This window comes from Danio aesculapii, chromosome 10, assembly GCF_903798145.1.
Source record: "Danio aesculapii chromosome 10, fDanAes4.1, whole genome shotgun sequence".
Classification (NCBI taxonomy): domain Eukaryota; kingdom Metazoa; phylum Chordata; class Actinopteri; order Cypriniformes; family Danionidae; genus Danio; species Danio aesculapii.
The window spans coordinates 10,735,771-10,754,157 of NC_079444.1; the positions used below are offsets into that span (position 1 = coordinate 10,735,771).

The 18,387-nt window shown below is 37.5% G+C and overlaps 1 protein-coding gene across 2 annotated transcripts in view; it reads left to right on the forward strand.

Annotated features, from left to right (window-relative positions):
* The window catches only part of LOC130236497 (rab GTPase-activating protein 1), a 158,178-nt gene extending 147,215 nt beyond the window's left edge, over positions 1 to 10,963 (forward strand). For both annotated transcript variants that reach the window (XM_056467219.1, XM_056467220.1), the window contains 3 exons: positions 4,990 to 5,061; positions 7,153 to 7,350; positions 9,779 to 10,963. In XM_056467219.1, the coding sequence (XP_056323194.1) occupies positions 4,990 to 5,061; positions 7,153 to 7,350; positions 9,779 to 9,901 (393 nt within the window). In that variant the 3' untranslated portion in view covers positions 9,902 to 10,963. The remainder of the gene's footprint in view (positions 1 to 4,989; positions 5,062 to 7,152; positions 7,351 to 9,778) is intronic.
* Positions 10,964 to 18,387: the final 7,424 nt, after the last annotated feature.

Below are 18,387 nucleotides of genomic sequence, written 5' to 3' on the forward strand. Positions count from 1 at the left end.
CGCTGACAGCGTGATTCATGGTGGAGCATGATAATGGTGTCCTCTGAGCTGAACCAGCTCTGTCTCACGCGCACACACAAACTCGCGCTCTTATTGCTTCCATGAGCCAGACAACACACAATGAGCGTCAAAGGCCTGCAGGTATCGCGTTGGACAGCTTCCCAGTGTGAAGTGAACACACATTCACACAGAAGCCTCATTAGTGCGAGGAGGAAAGCTTTAACACGTCTGAAGACAAGGCTGGCAGAGCACAAAGCTGAAACATAAAAGAGAACGTTCTATAGAATGTTTCAGGTGCCATTCAAAAGTCGTTCGCAAATAAATACATTATTCCATTCTGACATCACTGTAGAGCAAAATGTGTCTGTAAAAATCGCGTTTAATGAAAATAAAAGCCATGCGTTTGTTTGTTAGCTTAATGAGTTGCTCATACAGTATGTGGGTTGTTGATGTGATGTTGCATTGTCACTGTCACATATCACAGAAATTAATGTATTTAGTATACCTGCCAACTAGGACTGCAACTAACGATTATTTTAATAGTCAATTAATCTGTCGATTATTTTTCAGATTAATCAGTGAATCTAATAAAAATAAGAAAAGCATTCATTTCCAAAGCTTTATTCAAAAACAGAACTAAAATCTTTAGAAAGTGCACAAACATGTTGTTCTTGAACATCCCTGAGCTGTTATAATAATAATAATAATAATAATAATAATAATAATAATAATAATAATAATAATAAATAATAAAATTTAAAAAATAAAAACAAAAAAAATTGTGTTGTCCTGTTTTCAATCCAAATATCTAAAAAAATCTTAAATCAAGATACATACTAGACACATGAAAGAGCATTAGAAATTATGTCATGTTTTCTGAAAAAAAACCCACCTTAAAATTAAGTGATCGTTAAAACAAGCTAAATATTTGCCAGTGGGAAAGAAAAATAATCTTAAAGAGATCTAATCTCTAACAGAAGTTTTAAGCATCACTTAGTTTTCTCATGCCATTTTTCTTCAAGTCTTGATTTAAGATTTTTTGATATTTGGACTGGAAACAGGATGAAATTACTAAGTAAGAAAAGCTTTTATGTAGTGTAGCTATACATGACAACAGATTGAGAAATGAATGATCCAAAAAAAGGCGAGTGAATAAAAACATGTCTTTTATCTTGCAATGCAAAGTAACTAAAACACTGCTGCATTACTACTGTTATTAACCCTGTCACTGGTGAGTTTAAAAGATTCTATCTTCTATCTCTGGCCCTGAAAGTGAGTTTTGTTAGACGATCATTATTTTAGAACGTTCACCCTTCATGTTTCCGTGTCCACAATAGCGCTGTCTGACAGATATATCCCTATTATTATGTGTTTCCATTTTAATAGAAAATATTCACATGCTTGCTCATCATGTCATCAACTAACTGATATTCATAATTTAAAAAAATGTATAAGTGAGTGTTTTTGTTGTTTAAAAGACGTATAAATGATCTTGATAGTGATCTATAGCGTGACATGGGCATTGCTATGTTTACTTACGGCCATGCACATGTCTCATCCATAAAAGCAAAACACGCAGGATTTAAGCACGTAAATTCATTAGTTACTCCCAAAATGCTTGCAAGCAAGTGTCTGGCCAGCTAGGAGAGGAATAGATTCATTTTATTGTTACTACGTTTATATCTGTTTTAAATAATACACATCAGCAAATTGTATTTGAATGAATTGTCAGACTTTCATAGACTTTCTTGTGTGTTTTACAATCTCTAAATGTATTGTTTTACTAGTACTTGTGTGTATTTACATGTCTAAAACATAAAATAAGCATTGGGTGGTTAAATACACAGCATAATTGTGATAATATGACATGTCTTTCTCTGGCTCAGCACCAGCCAACGCACCAAAGCTCAGTTTGAAGTTATTCATGTCATGCTTGTCAAGCTTGTAATAAGTAAACACCAGCACCAGGGACATTACATTCCTCACTTCAAAACGGAACAAAGGCAGGATTCTGTAGTGATTTACCCTGCTGTTGCTTTGTTCCTCATCATGTATCTAACGTTACCTCCGCTTATTTTTTTGTTCCGTCCTGTCTATGAGGCGCTGATCTCTTCTGGCATCACTGCACGACAGAGTGCATTCAGTCCGCTGCACGCTCAACTAAAGTTGTTTTAATAATCAAACGTCTCCGCGTCGTGCGACACGACGAATGGATTATGAAATTCGTTGCCAACGCTTTTAGTAATTGATTTGTTGTTGCAGCCCTACTGCCTGTTTTTTTCCATGAGTCTACTGTATTTTCAGACCCATTTCCCGCCAGCTCTCCATTTTATAATTTCTCCCGGAAAACTCCTGTAATTCCCGGTTTGCTATAGTCTGTAGCACCACCAGGTCACCAACTTTGACGGCCACCCAAAACCCAGTCCTTATTACAGTGACTGTTACTATGACTGACTGACAGTAACACCACAAACATCACTGAGGGCGTACGCACACTAGGTTGCCTTAAACCGTGCCTAAGCACGATTGTCCCCCCTCCCCCGACGGCCTGCCTTCACACTGCATTTTGCCTTCCGAGCCGGAGCACGCTTACTTCATTAATGATGTGACTGTTCAGTTTAACAGGAAAAGAAGTGCTCTCGATCACCACAGCGGAGATTTCTTTAGTAAAACACAAAACACCTCAAATAGATAGAAGTCCTTTTAGCTCTTGTCAACCAGCAATATTAATATATCTGTTTCCATAAGCTTGCAGACAAGTGCAGTTATAGTTTTTGCTCTTTTCTTTAGTATTATTGCTGCTTGATTATTACTGATGATAGCAGAATAGACAACAGCAAGTCTAATAGGAAGCGCTTGCACTATTGTATCCATTTTAAAATATTTATTTTGTCCTGTCCTGCCACATCTAGATTTTGTATGAAATGATCATAAAGCCACTTTGCAAGCGTGTATGAGTAATGCACAGTCAAATGCAATGAGCCACTTTTGAATGGACACGTAAAAACAAACAAAGTTGATTGGGGAACTCTATGGAAACTGTTTTTCAGAGTAAATCCACATATTAGCCAACTTCTGAGGAAATGTTTAGAATGATCGAAGAGAGATTTATTAGAGAATCTTTTTTTTTCTCCACTAAAAAGTGCTGTCAGATTGCTTTCCATGATTTTATTTTTACATCAAAAGTGTGAAGTAATACTTCAGTTTTAACCAGTTTCATGGCTCGGAATATCCAGCAGGAATATTCTACTGGGCTTCCGCAGGATCTTAAAATGTCTTAAATCCCAAAATCTAAATTAAAAAGCCTTAAAATATCTTACATTTACTGAAATATTGTGCTGTTGGTCTTAAATCTTTTTTTAAACAGGTCTTAATTTTCCTTTGTTCATGTTTTGCTACCCAATCTGGCCAAAACCCATACAATCACCAACAATTCATCTGAATAAAACGTTGAACTTTTTATTTAAAAAGGTCATTTTTAACTGTATTTATAATAATGGTTTACAGTTTTTCTCAGTGGCTTTGGTGCATTTCTCACAACACTATTTACATTTGCACAACAGATAATGCATTTCTCAAAACAATTAGTACAAACTGCAAAACCTAGTTGATAACCTGCAAAAGCATGTCACTTGCTCAAAATGGACACTGTAGCTCATTCCTCAAAAGCAGGTATTCATTTCAATGATGTGTCATCAAGATGAAAATTCCTGACAACATTGTTTATGAACAAGATAGTCAAACAGCTTTGTCCTGTTTTCTTGATGACAGTTTACTCTGTACATTTTTTCCAATGCAAAAAAGTCAGATTTTGGTGACACTTCATGTATATTCTTTTGCACAGCCATTTGAAAACTACGGTAAAGTTAGACATCACTGCATTTAGTGAGGTATATGAGTACAAGACACTGAATACCCCTTGGGGTAGAGCTGTGCACAACTGTAAACAATATTGCAGTACATATTGGAACTGAACCTACAACATACACAGGTCTGTAAATCATTCATCAAATTGTTCAATTTAGAAAACATTTTCAGGAAAAAAAGATTTAAAAATGTTTTATAAAATTTGCTTGACAGATTTTGATGACTAGTTCAACATTTTTGTATGTAATGACTCAAGTAATGTAATGAGGACTATTAGTTTTATATTGAATGACTATTCAGCATTCACAAGTTTAGTTCATTTTGACTGACATGATATAAGCAAATGATAATGTTATTAAACAGCAGAGAGTTGTATGAAACCAACTGATGCATGTCCAAAAGCATCTGCAATTTGTTGGAAATGAATGAGAAACTGCTACTATGATGTGCACAAATCATGTTCTGAGAAATGCACAAATCATGTTTTGAGAAATGCAATAACTGTTGTGCAAATGTAAATAAAACAAAGCGACTGAGGAAAACTAATTATTTTCCATACAATAACATTTGTTTAAAAGTGCTCCATGTATTTACCACTGACACCGACCTGGACAGATCTTTGTGCATATTTTTAGTTTATTATAGTTTTTTTTAACTTTAATTTAACTTGGTGAAACCTGCAGAAACCCTGATTCTAGAGGTAGAGTCATCCCTGCTCATTTATTCATAAGTTCATCTGAGACTTCATCTGCCCTGCTGAGAATGCATGTTAAATGTTCACCAAATGAATATATGCTGACTCCATTGATCCAGCAACGGCCTGTAAAAGAATGTATATCAGGTTAGGGAAAGTATTCATGAACCTCACCGATCAGTCAGAAATAGATTTAGGTTGAAAAATCAGAGATCCGCTGCTGACCTGAGCTTTGGGATTCTGGGATTACGCAAAGATAGAGGGGGCATGCGACATCCTGTAACAGGAGAGAGTCGTTGAAAGATTGCATGTTCAAGTCATGATGTTTGACCTTTTCCAGTAAACTTGGTTTCTCTATCCTCTTCTTGAACAAAAAGCATGTGTAGTGTATTGATGTGGCTTTTGACCTTTGTGTGTTTGTGTGTCAGATCTGCTCTCAGCTCAGCGAGCGACTGGAGAAACAGCAGACGGCCAACAGAGGAGAACTAGAGAAGATTCGGGTGAGTGAAAATATCAAAAACACACACAAGTACAAAAGAATAACAGAGGACTATATCACTTTATTTAGCGTGTAATTATTTAGGGTGTTGGTTGAGATAAACTCTGGTGGGATTGCTCTGTTGGTATTGTTCAACTGAGTAGGTGTGAACACTAAACACTGGTGCACACCTAAAAGTGGACAGTGACTAAAATATGGATCTCCCTCCACTTATAAACAAACTCTGGCACAGTTTGACTAAAATAGGAACAAAACTCACATCAAAGAGGATGTAAATGAACCAAAAATCCCTTTACGCAAGTCTCGGTATGTGTGATTGCTGCATTCACACCTGTCCAAATGAAAATCCAAACTCTAGTGGAATTTAATCAAATTAAATGAGGCAATTGTGAAAGCACCCATACATGAAGCGTACCAAATTTAGTTTGAAAGAGGACCGAGACCATCTCTTAGGCCTCTTTACACTAATATGTTTTAGTTTTAAAACAGTGTTTTAGAATAAAAACGGTCCACATCCACACTGGTGTTTCATCCAGTGATCCTAAACAAACTCTGACCACACTGTACCGCTGAAAACGCACATCACGTGACCACACACACATTCTGGAATGCGCTGCAGCGTATGCGCGCGTCTGAGCTCCAGACAGTAAGCAGGTGCTTTGAGCACAAAAACCCAGATGAGAGCTGTGCACGTCGGACAGTTCATCAAGAATCTACCGCTGGATCTAATCTCATTATATTTGTTAAACCTGATGTTTAAGTCATCTTGTCTATATCTAACGAATCTATCATGAATTATGAATCTATTTCTTGTTCTCACAAGAGACGGTATGTTTTGTATTTTTCACTGAAAATGAAAGGAGGCAGGTATGTTATATGCTCAGTTTTGTTATGAGTATGTATACAGTGAAGATGATGGTCATATAAATATGTAGCTACACGACGCCTCAACATTCACACACTGAGATGGAGCAGCAGCGTTTTAAAATGAAAACAGCCTTTTCAGCATTTTCAAAAAGCTCTGTTTTCAGGGCTGGAAAACTCCGGGATAGTGTGGACGGAAAGCTTAACCGTAGCAAAATGAATGCATTTTAAAACGAAACCGTATTAGTGTAAACGGGGCTAAAGGGGGAAAAGTATGAGCACACCCTTGGGGCCTGTTTACACCTAGACACGTGTGTGTTTTTACACCAGGACACTTCATGTGTGTTTTTCATATGATTTGTGAAAATGTTTGCATTTACATTTGGCCATGTAACTGCATTTCCGCTAAACATATATAAATGTAATCTGCAAATCCAGCACTATATGCAATTTAAACTAGGTTACATTAACTAAAGCGTCAGGTACACCAACTTTTTATTTTTATTTTTTACAATGATCATTTACAGAAACGTAAGCTATATATTTCATTTAGCATACAAGTCAATTTATATGCAGACTGCAAAACAGCACAAGGTAGGCTACGCAATTACTGTCATTGCAAGCCACAGGAAAAATCAATTTTTTGTCGCACAGATATGTGCAACACACAGTGGTGTAAAGTAACAAATGACAAATACTTAAACTACTGTAATTAAGTAGTTTTTCTCAGGAATTGTAATTTAAGTAGTTTTAAAAATGTGTACTTTTACTTTCCCTCGAGTACATTTATAGTACAGTATCTCTACTTTTACTTCACTACTTTCCTTCAACCTGCTGTCACTACTTTGTCTTGTCTATGGGGATTCGAAAATTCAGTCTTGTGATTTCTGTCCTATCAAATCACACATAAAAGGTAAATCACATCATAATGAACTACCTCAAGACATGGACAATATAACATTTTTAAAAAAGCATTAAAAAGCCAAAATCTTTACACGCATTGACACAGAGACCGTTAAGATTCACTTACCTGGATGTATCCAAGACCACCTCCTGAAATAGTTTGAGAGATCGGATTTATATCCATCTGGAATGCATTTCAGAGGGCGTCTACACCTGTCCATTTCACGATTTAATAGATATCTGATCAGAAAAAAAATCATGAAGTGACCAACCCCTTAAAAGTGTTTATAAGCAGCTGATAATGAGTGTGTGTGTGTGTGTTCAGATGAAAGTGGAGGGCTGTGAGAAGTGCAGTAATCTCTTCAGTAAGGAGGGCCGTCTGAAGGTGCTCAGTGCTCCAAAGGAGGGCAGCGAGGAGGACACAGACGAGGAGAAGGAGGCGCTGAAAAACCAGCTGAGAGAGATGGAGCTGGAGCTCGCACAGACCAAACTACAGCTGGTGGAGGCAGAGTGCAAGATCCAGGTACTGGACAACACAAAGAGACACCACCTACCCGACTTTAGACATAAGCACTCATTGCAAATGCAAATTACACAGGCGTGTGTTTGGGTTTAGACAGAACCATTCTACCACCGTAGCAGTGTGTTTAGTGGCTTTATTTAGGGTGGTGAAATTTACACTGTGCGCCTGTCAATCAGAGAGTAGCCTTAAATGATTTAGAAAGGATTGAAGTAGAGAGTTTATTGGTATTTACAACAATCAGCTCAGAAATAATCATGTCTGAAGCTGTTTTTTTTCATGCTGTGATAGTTACTGTTTAGAGGGAACACAGAGTGTATGGTAGGAGAACAAGTTTATTACAAATGACCAAGTTTTACCAAGCGACAATGTTTTTATTTTGTGCTCTTTATGGTTGATTGCATTAATCAATGTGGAAATGGTTTGGTTTGGGAAAAGTTTACTGGGGTGTGTTTCCGAAAAGCATTGTTAGCCGACTAAGGTCGGAAGTTCGGTCGTTACAAGCATAGTTAATTGGTTTGGTGTTTCCCAAATCTATTGTTCCAATGAATATTCACAAACTGCATCACAAACTTGGTTGCAACTACACCGCTAGCGCTGTAATTAGAAGCATAGCGGCAGAGCAACTCATCACTACATCATTCTTTTCCCAATCGATACAACATACTATTGTAGTGCAGCAATAAGTTACATGGCTGTTTGGGAAACACACCCCTGGTCAGTAGAAACAGCTACAGAACTTTACACCCCTATCATCAGTTTTTTTGGGGGGATTTCTAATTTGCAGAATCTTTTCTTCCAACACATGATCAAGAAAAGTTATAATTCATCCCAAAATGAAAAGCCTGTCATCATTTGTTTAGCTACACATCATTCCAAACCCATAAAAGTTTATTTCTTTACACACAAATGAATGTTTTTAATGAAACTCCAGCAATCTCCATCCCTTTATTGCAAATTTCATTCCACCAGGACATATTAAGGCATTGTAAAAGTAAACCATGTTCAGTATTATGAGAGCCTTTATGAAGAGACACCATTGCTTTATTTGATGAACAGTTTTCATTTTTATTCACATATAAATGACAGCCCATTTTGGTGGTTTTATTTACACAGACACATTTTATTTAATGTTAAACATTAAATATGTTAATGTTTCAAATAAGAGTTACTTGAAAAAAAAAAAAAAAAAAAAAAAAAAAAAAATATATATATATATATATATATATATATATATTTGCCAGGGACAGCGTACGTTAATTAGCATTACTGGAGAAGCACCAGAATTTGCCAAAGGCTATTTTTCATCCATTATCCCTGGACAGATATTAAAATCGTGACAAATACACAATACAACAATTATACAATGAAACCAAGCACAACTAAAAATCACTCAAATGGACATGGTGAATAAATCCTCATATAAATAATGTATATAAACAAAATAAACTAACATTATGTAAAGGAGATTAGTTGTTAAAACATATTTATATCAAAATATATTCAAAACAACCTTCCATCCGCATTTATTTGAACTGATTTAGTCGTCAAATTTAACTACCTGAAACAAAACATTATTTTACCAGTCTTTTTTTAAGAATCACCTAATTGTTTTTGTTCTAAATATTCCTCACAAGATATTGTGGTCTATAATCTATTGTTACACTGAATTACATTTTAGTGGGTATCTTCTATAAATCATGCTATTATTTTTTTCTGAACAAATATTATCATGAACTCCCTTTAATATATTCACCAATTTCTATTTTAGCATCGTAAACAAGGTTGAGTACTTACATCACGTTTGATTTAAATGGGCTTATGCTGTGTTCACACCAGACGCGGAATGCGCGAAAATAACTGCTTGAACATTTGAGTTTACTCGCTTCATTCGCGTGTCAAATTCACTTCAAAACAGACGCGGATTTGCATGATGGGCAGGGTTTCTGTCTGCCCAGTGACTTTAGCTTCGTTGCTAATTAATGTGCTTTATGAAGTCTGAAAACAGCGTCGATAGGTTTAGGACCGTGTCTGAGTCTGCTGGATCATTTTATAAGTAGCTCGCATTATGAAAAAGTGTAAGCACCTCTAGGGCATAGGGATTGAATGCTTCCTTATGGAACACACTGCTTGACACAAACAACTTTCCTGCGAAAAGTATCTTGGGGGCCCCAAAGTGTCCATATCCTTCATTCTAAAGAGCCCTTCAAAGTGACCAGATTTGAGCACTTTGGTTTGAATCGTCACAAATATGATGACCATGATTGTGAATAGTGTCCCATTTGGAACGTCCCATTAGTCTATATACATACAAATGTATTACCTTTAGGGCTTGTTTTAGATAATCCGTTGTGTGAAGTTCTTCACATTGTTACAAGAAGAATATCTTGCCTATGTGCATAATCTAACCCACATTAAATATTTCCTGTAGGATCTGGAGCATCATCTGGGTCTCGCTCTGAATGAAGTCCAAGCGGCCAAAAAGACGTGGTTCAACAGGACATTAAGCTCCATCAAGACTGTGACAGGAGCTCAAGGCAAAGAGAGCGTCTAACCGAACCACACACTTCCATAAACAAAACAAAAACACTCCAGCTCCCCATCATCCCCCTCGCTGGACCAGTGCGAACGACACTTTCTCTCTCCTTTTGTATAAAACAAACTAAAGTTTAACTCTAGGGTACCCGCTACCCTCCTTTGAAACACAAATACTTACTAAAGACGAGACTTTAAGGCTAGTCTTTCTACTACTGATGCTAAACAAAGACGTGTAGCGACTGAGCGGGAGATTATTATTTCTATCTACTGTCCAACTCTTGACTACTTGCACAAACACAGAGTCTGAGGAAGCGGAAGGTACGAGTGACGCCGGAAAACTAGCGGGACTTTCGTCATAGTAAAAATGAAAGCAAATGTGTTGCATGTGTCAGACTGAGATCTGCTTTTATTGTACAGTGTGTGTTGGTTCTCAGTGGAAGACTAAAACAGAAATTTGACACTGTACATAAACTGTACAGTGAAGTTTTACATATTCCTCAATGAACCACTAGCTGGCGCTCACCAAACGGTGTATGATGGGATAGCAGTGCAAGCGAAAGGTCATTTCCAGTCGCCGTTCATCATGAATTACAGAAAGCACTTAAGCATTGAGCACAGGCTTTGATGGGAAAGCACATCTGGAGGTAAATGAACCTGCGGCAAACACTGTGTATGTATGTATGCGTGCGTGTATGTATGGGAAAGGTCTTTGCACCTTGCAGACATATTTATATTGATATCAGGCTTGCTGGAGTTATTGTCATTGTTAAAGAAAGCCCATGTTCTCTGCAGGCCCTTCTAATAGGCACTGGGTTGTAAATAAAAGCATATGTTTTCTGTTTTTTTGATTAATTTTATATTTCGACTATTTGGTAACTGTACTAATGTTGCCTACTTGTACTGTGCTACCAATTATTACTCATGTTTTTGCTTTGGAGTTCAATTTCAAACTGCTGTCTTATCATTACATGCCAAATGTACCTTTTACCCAACATTACATGCGTGTGGACGTGGTAATAGTGTAGGATGCATTGTGTAAACTTCCATGAGTTTCAGTATAAAGCTATGAACACGTGTCTCTGCTGGTCTCCAGTCTGTTCTTTATGGTTTGAGCTTTACAGCTTTTACATTTGCAAAACATGTGCTATATAAACTATTGTTATACTTGATAAGTTGTAGCAGATGAAAGATCAGCTTGTCAACGTTTCATTAAAAAATGTCTAACATAGTTATTTTAAAGGTGCCCTATGTGGAATATCTGGGTGTAAGTACGCATAGGCGAATAGTAAGTGTTCAGTACATGAAAATGGTCATACCGTGAGCCTCAAACACTATTGTTTCCTCTTCTTGGGTAAATTCGGCGACTGTGCTGTGAAACTGGCCAATCAGAACATAAAACAGAATCTGAATGTACTTTGAGTCACATTGTAGGGCATCAGATCAGCAGTTGAAACACAGATTGATATGTTGCACACAGGATCATTAATGTGCACACCCCAGGCTGTTTTGAGATTACAACAATGATCATTTTCCTCTCTTATTTTGACGTTAATCAACGTTTATATTAAACCATAGAATACAAGACATGTCACTCATATAGTTTTGAATGGGGAAAAGTGTAACGGTCAATATGGCGGATGAAGCACTGCATACTAATACACGAGCCAATCAGTGAACATGAACATTAGACTGTCCAGCAAATACACACACACAGTAAATTGTGCACAGTTTCTGCGTTTTTAAGTAGTTGGAGTGTTGTAAATACTCGCACTCACCTCCCTCGCCATTAAGCTACGGCGACATACAGTAGCGCATTTGAGATAAATGACGTCAGTACATAATAACCGGTTATGATTATCACTGAACTGATACCGAATTGTCCGCGTCTGCATCGAGGTGCACCGAAGAAACAATTAAATTTGACACATACTGTAGTCGTAATTCCTGGCAAAACTACAGCAGGTGACTTCACTAAACATTGGTGTATATTTTACAGTGAACGTATTTAACATCACATTAAAAAACTCCTCAAAACTGAAGAAATGGCTAATGTTTGGCTAATGTTAGCTAACAACTTGGCTCTTTTTATCTGGCCAAACCAAACGGCCATAATTTAAGAGCTTATTTAGTTTTTTAACAGTATGCAATGAAGCTTTAGCATCACCCTGAAGAGGCATAAGGTATGTTTATTTATCATGTTTATGGTCAAATTAGCTGGATAGCTTTGTAGTCTGAGGTAACAAACCCATGTATAACATTGAGTATAGTGTCGCATCACTTGAGCTGAGTGCAATGTCTCTGGAGTAAAGAATAGCAATACACTTTATTAAATTTCATCTGTTTATGCAGCGGTTGACTAGTTCTTGACTGCATTTACATTTAAGCTTCAAAATACAACAAAACATCTCTGCCTGTCTCTCTTGTCGAACCTATATTTTATTTTAGGTTTAAATTAGACAGCTTACTCACTAAATTCTTCATGCCACAAGCAAAAGTCAAGTGCAGATTTTTAGAATTAAAACTGCCAACAAAAATATATTAATCAAATTAATGACATACGCAATTAAAATATCAATTTTAGCTATTATTCGTAAAGTATAAACTAAACAAGAAGCTATTTTTAGATTACAAACCACATTTTTTAGCATAAACTTTGACAGGGAAATTTACCTCAGGATACCAGCTATGTGATATTATCAAGAGTTTACCTGAGAAAATCTATTAACAACAATTATCAAACTAAACACCACAAAACAATAATTATATGATGTAGCCTGTGTTTATAGCCTTTATTAGATTTTCAACATAGGCCACCAGATCTATGACATGAAAACCAGGCAAGGAAGGGTATTTCTATTACATATATATATATATATATATATATATATATATATATATAATTTATTTTTTTTATCTATGAACGAATAACTGGGACATTCAATATTTCTATATTTGGAACAATATAAAAGCAACTGAACTACAACTTGTAAAATATTAGATTGTATTTTCTGAATATTGCTTTCACCTTTGGCCTATACATAATGAAACAAATGTCATAAAGATTCAAATGTCATTATCGTGATGGCTTGAAATGTGATTTATGAATGAATTACAACCCTTATTAGGGTAAATAATTTTCCACAATTTTGTTTGCAAGACTCCAAATTTACACTCCAAATTTCATAGCCATAGCATAACAGAGCACTTGCCTTTTTTAAATCGCTTTAAAATATTTGATATAGGCCTACATGGTTAAAAAAACTTAAGGTAGGGAAGGCTAAATAAACGCATGCTTTGTTATATTCTCTGTCTGTTCTATTAAACAATAAAGCAGCAGATGTCACTTGCAAGATGCATTCCGAGTGTTTTGAGTGCTATTTTGCAGCTTACCTTGTATAAACGATGAAAATGAAGACGTGACTTTCACAGCTGCAACAAGAGGACGCAATCAGAGAAACACAGATGGAGCGACTCGAAGCTGATATAAAGACAGCGACCTCTGTTGGTCAAAAACAAATCTCATTTACATCGAAGAAAACAAAATTTTCTTTTTTTTTTGGTTGGCGTTGACAGCTATTCTTGATGTGAAAACACTATGCAACTCCTTACTGTATCTGTCCAAGTTAATCCAAAGATAAAATGTTTTGCCAGTCTTACCAAAATGTGAAAATTTTTGGACTTGTATTCCATCTCTGTTTTCTGCAAGTCAGAGAAGGCACATAGCTCGTTTTAATTTAATTTTAATTATTTTTTTAATCTCTGCTGTCTATTTAAAATGTCGTTTCAGTTGGATTTACACAGTGCTGAGGTAAATTCAGTAAGAGTTTCCAATTCATATGGACGTCTACTGGGTTTTTATCCATAGGTTTTTAAAAGAAGGTGAATTTGCGTACGTATAATTGGCTTCATCCCAAGTAGCACACTAAACACTCATAGTCTTCCTGAGTCCACTCTCTCATAATGTGATGCCACTTTGCCTGCTGTCAGAAATCTTCTGTAGAGCTCTCTTCAGTATGGTTGTGACAGAATTGCAGATCAGTGATGCAAAAGGAATGCTCACTATATTCAGATGAATGCATGTAATCATACCTTGCGTTTTAAGTACACTATAAAAAAGCAATTAGTTGACAAAGTAAACCTGTTGCCTTAAAATTGTTAAGTGAATTAATTATGTGCATGATTATAAAAAAAACTTTGTCAACTTGTTGATTTTATGGCAATGAGTTTACTCACAGTACTGTACACTGTAAAAAGTCATTTTAAAAGTGAGTAAAACCAATAAATATGATGTGTTGATTTTACTTCAAAATGTACGTAATCCTGTTAAACTTTATAACTGATAAGTTCACTTATTTTTTTTTAATTATGCACACCATTCATTTACTTTTAAGGCAATGTGTTTGCTCACTGAAATCAACTAAACACTTTTTAACAGTGTGGATGCTACACCAGAAACATATCAATGGAAATGGCTCACAATCTCAATATTTACAAGTGACATTATTTTATTTTATTTGTCTCTGGCTTCTGAGTTGAAGTCTTTTGTCTATTAAGGGTGTATTCACACTAGCCTATCCGAACCATTCCCAGACTCGTTTGACCCCCATTTCCTGGTTTGTTTGACAAGTGTGAGTGCTCCGTATTAGGCCCAGGCACCGTTTAGTTGTCCGGCCCTGCCCTGGTTGGAAGAGGTGTGCCAGAGCACGGTTCAGTTGGGCTTTGGTGTGGTACGCTTGTAGAGTGGCTGTAAAGCACGTCTGAGTGCGATGTGACTTTGGGTGCTTTCACATCTGTAGTTCGCTTCATTTGGTTCGGACCAAGGGCAATAAATGATACATTGTAGCATTTTCTGCCGTCTTTGGGTCGTTTTCACACAACACTTCTGGTTTTGGTCTGAACCAGATGAAAAGAACCAAAATGCAAATCTCTCATTGGTCAGATGTTGTGGAACGTATTTCCTAAACTGCTGTTCGATTGGTCAGAATTCACGTGCGGGAAAATGTCAATGGAACTCCCGCAATTAAACAAACTGGCAGACACAAAATGTGGCTTTTTACTATGGAGCTACAACTGCGCTGGCTGATTGTATCCCTGCTCATAGTATACTTTATAGTTTGTATACATCACTTTAGACAAACCATACATTTCGAGAGTGTAGCGCAGCTGCGGCTGGAAAACAATGTTTTAATGAATCACACGTCACTTCAGGAGGAGGTGTGAATTAATTTAGCTAAACTGCGACATGGTCAGCTTACGGAAATATTACCAACCATCCATCAGGTAATGTTTTTCCCTCTCTCTCTCCTCTCTCTCTCTCTCTCTCTCTCTCTCTGTTGGTAAAGTGCTGTCAACAAATATTTTTCCTCCACATTCCATAATGCACAGCGCATTGGACTACGGCAGCTGGATTAGTCCAAAAGGTGCAGTACTTTTTGCAGTTGGGTCTGTTTTAGTTTGGATCATATTCTCATCACAAATGAAGCGCTCCAGGGTTTGTTTGAAAGCGTACCGAAACCACCTCTTCAAGTAGGTCTCAGTACGCTCTTTTGGTGTGCACTCGAGTACGATTGCTGCATTCCCACCTGCCCAAACGAACACCAAGAGGGAAAACGAACTCTAGTGCGATTCAACCAAACTAAGTAAGGCAGGTGTGAAAACACCCTATAAGGGACTGTTTTAAAGACTTAGGAATCATTTTTACTTTTCAATGGTCATATTTATTAAATATGCAAACCTTCTAATACATGCAGCATGATGACTGTCATGAACATTTATGAGCGTCAAAAGTGGTGGATCTGTTCAGCAAAATATTTGACTGATGTCACCGGATCCCAAATGACTAAAAATAATGCAAAACAATATAGCTAAAGCAATCTCCATTGTATGGAGGGAGAGCACTTTTCTTGTGTTAAACTGAACAGTCACATCATCGATGATGTAAGCATGCTCGATCTCAAAAGGCAAAAAACACAGGCAGAGGGGGAGAGGAGAGGGGGGACAATCGCACCTGGGCTTGGTTCAGGACAAAGTACCTAGTATGAGTACACCCTGAGTCTCCAAATTCTTTAATATGTCAGCTGGCTTTGATAGACTCAAAACTGGTCTGACAACTGGCCTGACAATATGGTCAGTAGTCATAATGCAGCGGGAACTTCAGTCCTGGAGAGCCACTGTTTTTCAGAGTTTAGCTCCATCTCTGATAAAACGAAACATCAGGAAGATCAGGCCCTTCCTATCAAAACATGCTGCTTTCTATTGCTTGTCCAGACACTTATTCTGTCCTGACTGGACTTTTGAAGTTCTCTATTGGCTGGCCTTTCAATCAACTCCATCAAGCCCCTGCACTGATCCTGATTGTGGTCATTAAGCTGTAAAGAGGGCACGTCACATTTGTTCACTCTATACTGACTGTCAATTGCTGCTCACGTCAAATTCAAGGTGCTGTCATTGTTTACATTGCCTTTGTCCCTACAAAATAGCCAGTCTCTGCACCCCTTTACCTAAATTAATTTCTTCGGGATTATGTGCCTGGAAGAACATTGTGTTCTGCTAATGAAGGACATTTTGTAGCGATTTTAAAGTAAAACAAAATCACCTTCAAGGACTTTTACCTTAAATGTTCCATACTGGCTGAAAGACTTGCCTAACTCTACACAAGAAGAACACAAGTCATCAGCGAGTTTAATGAAAAAACTAATGACACATTTTGTCAACAATGGATCCTATTTCATTCTACTATTTTACTAGACTCATCACATATTTTCTTCAGGACTGAAGTTGCCCGTCCCTGTCAAATGTCCGTCCAACAGTACGCCTTGTAATATCATTATGCTTGTTTATAAGCATGGCATGTTAACTCTTTAAATAGCATGTGGGTCTGTGAAATTATCACTCAGGGATGATGTGTTAAGCAGGTTTGAGAATCCTGTTACTTACCTGGCATCGGTCCAAAACCGAAACATTACCGTTGATGAAACCAAACTCAACAGCTCACTTGTCACTCATTAGTGAATTCATTAAGAGGTAGGGAACAGGGGGAGCATTGATAACACACATTTACTCACAAATAGAGTCTGATCAGTTCATGCTTGAGTATCCAAACCCAATCCCATGTGCCTCCGGCTCTGCCTAGGTTTCGCTGACGCAGGGCTGGTGTTGTGCTTGCTCAGTCGTCGAAAATAGTGTCTAATAGAGGCAATGAGCAGCTGCAGGGAGAAAAAAAAAAATCTGCAATGGTTTTCCCAGATGAGAGGTGTCTAATAAACAGCTGGGATCATTTACAACCTGGCAACATGTATTATGTCCACTGTCATGGTCAAACACTTGGTCTTACCTCACCAAGGCTCAATGCATGTTAACAGCCCAGAGGAGGCCTGTCATCCAAATTTGTTCCTGGTCCTTTTTCCACCTCAGACCTGACTTTCAGGTTGAAGAACCTCAGTGTAAAGCAAGACCTTGGCTATAGGCCACAGTAGAGCCAATTACTCAGTGAGAGTGTAGTGAGAAGTAGAGCAGGAGATCTGACACCAAGAGTAACCGGACTTCTGTCAGATCACCAGTGCCTGTCATTGAACACCAACATTCCCTTGAATGTTCTTTCCATGCTGATCCCATGCAAGTGTGGATTACCAGAGATTGTCTGACTAAACCTTTTAAACCCATCATGAGCCAACACATGTATCATACAGACATCCCACACTCTTTTATTTGATCCTTTTGACTTGAAAGCACTCAGCCACTCCAGAGATCCCAAAACAGTCAAGTGACAGAGCTATAGTTTGTCATTGTCAAACTCCTACAACATCACTGATGTCATCTGATAATCTCATGGTATTTCAGACCCTCCGTGTAGTGTTTGATTTACGGGACTGTTTGCTCCTTGCTGGAAATGATTTGTATAGATTTGCATTCTTCCGATCGCTTTAATTTCACCCATGCTGCATCGCTTAATTTCTCCCTGCTCCTATTTAAGCATCCATCAATATGACAGTGTGCAGTTTACATAACTAATAACAGATGAGGAGAGTATATTGCTGTTAATTATAATCCCAGACAACTATTATCCAACAATATTCTTATACAAATCTGACAACATGTACCCTTTACAGTCTTTCTTTCCAATATACACTTTTGTGACTGTTTGACTACCAGGTAGAAATCTCTGGCAGAGCTTGTCTTGTGCAGAAGTTTTCTCTTGGAATTGGGATGTTCAACCTTGCACCTGGAGGACAACTGTCCTGCAGAGATTAGGTCCAAACCTTATTCAACACACCTGATCTGAAGTTATCAGTTTCTTCAGACTTAAGCTGCGGTCACTCTGGGCTTTGTGTGTGCGAATTTCTGTCGTACTGCGCTGCGAAAAGGGGCGGGATTAAACAAGATGATTAGACATTAAAAAAGTGAGCGATTGTGCCATGTTTTAAATTTCTGTCCAGAGAGGTCATGTTTGATCCTCGATTGGTCTCACGCAGTCAAGTGATGCGATTTCGCAGGTCAGAGTTC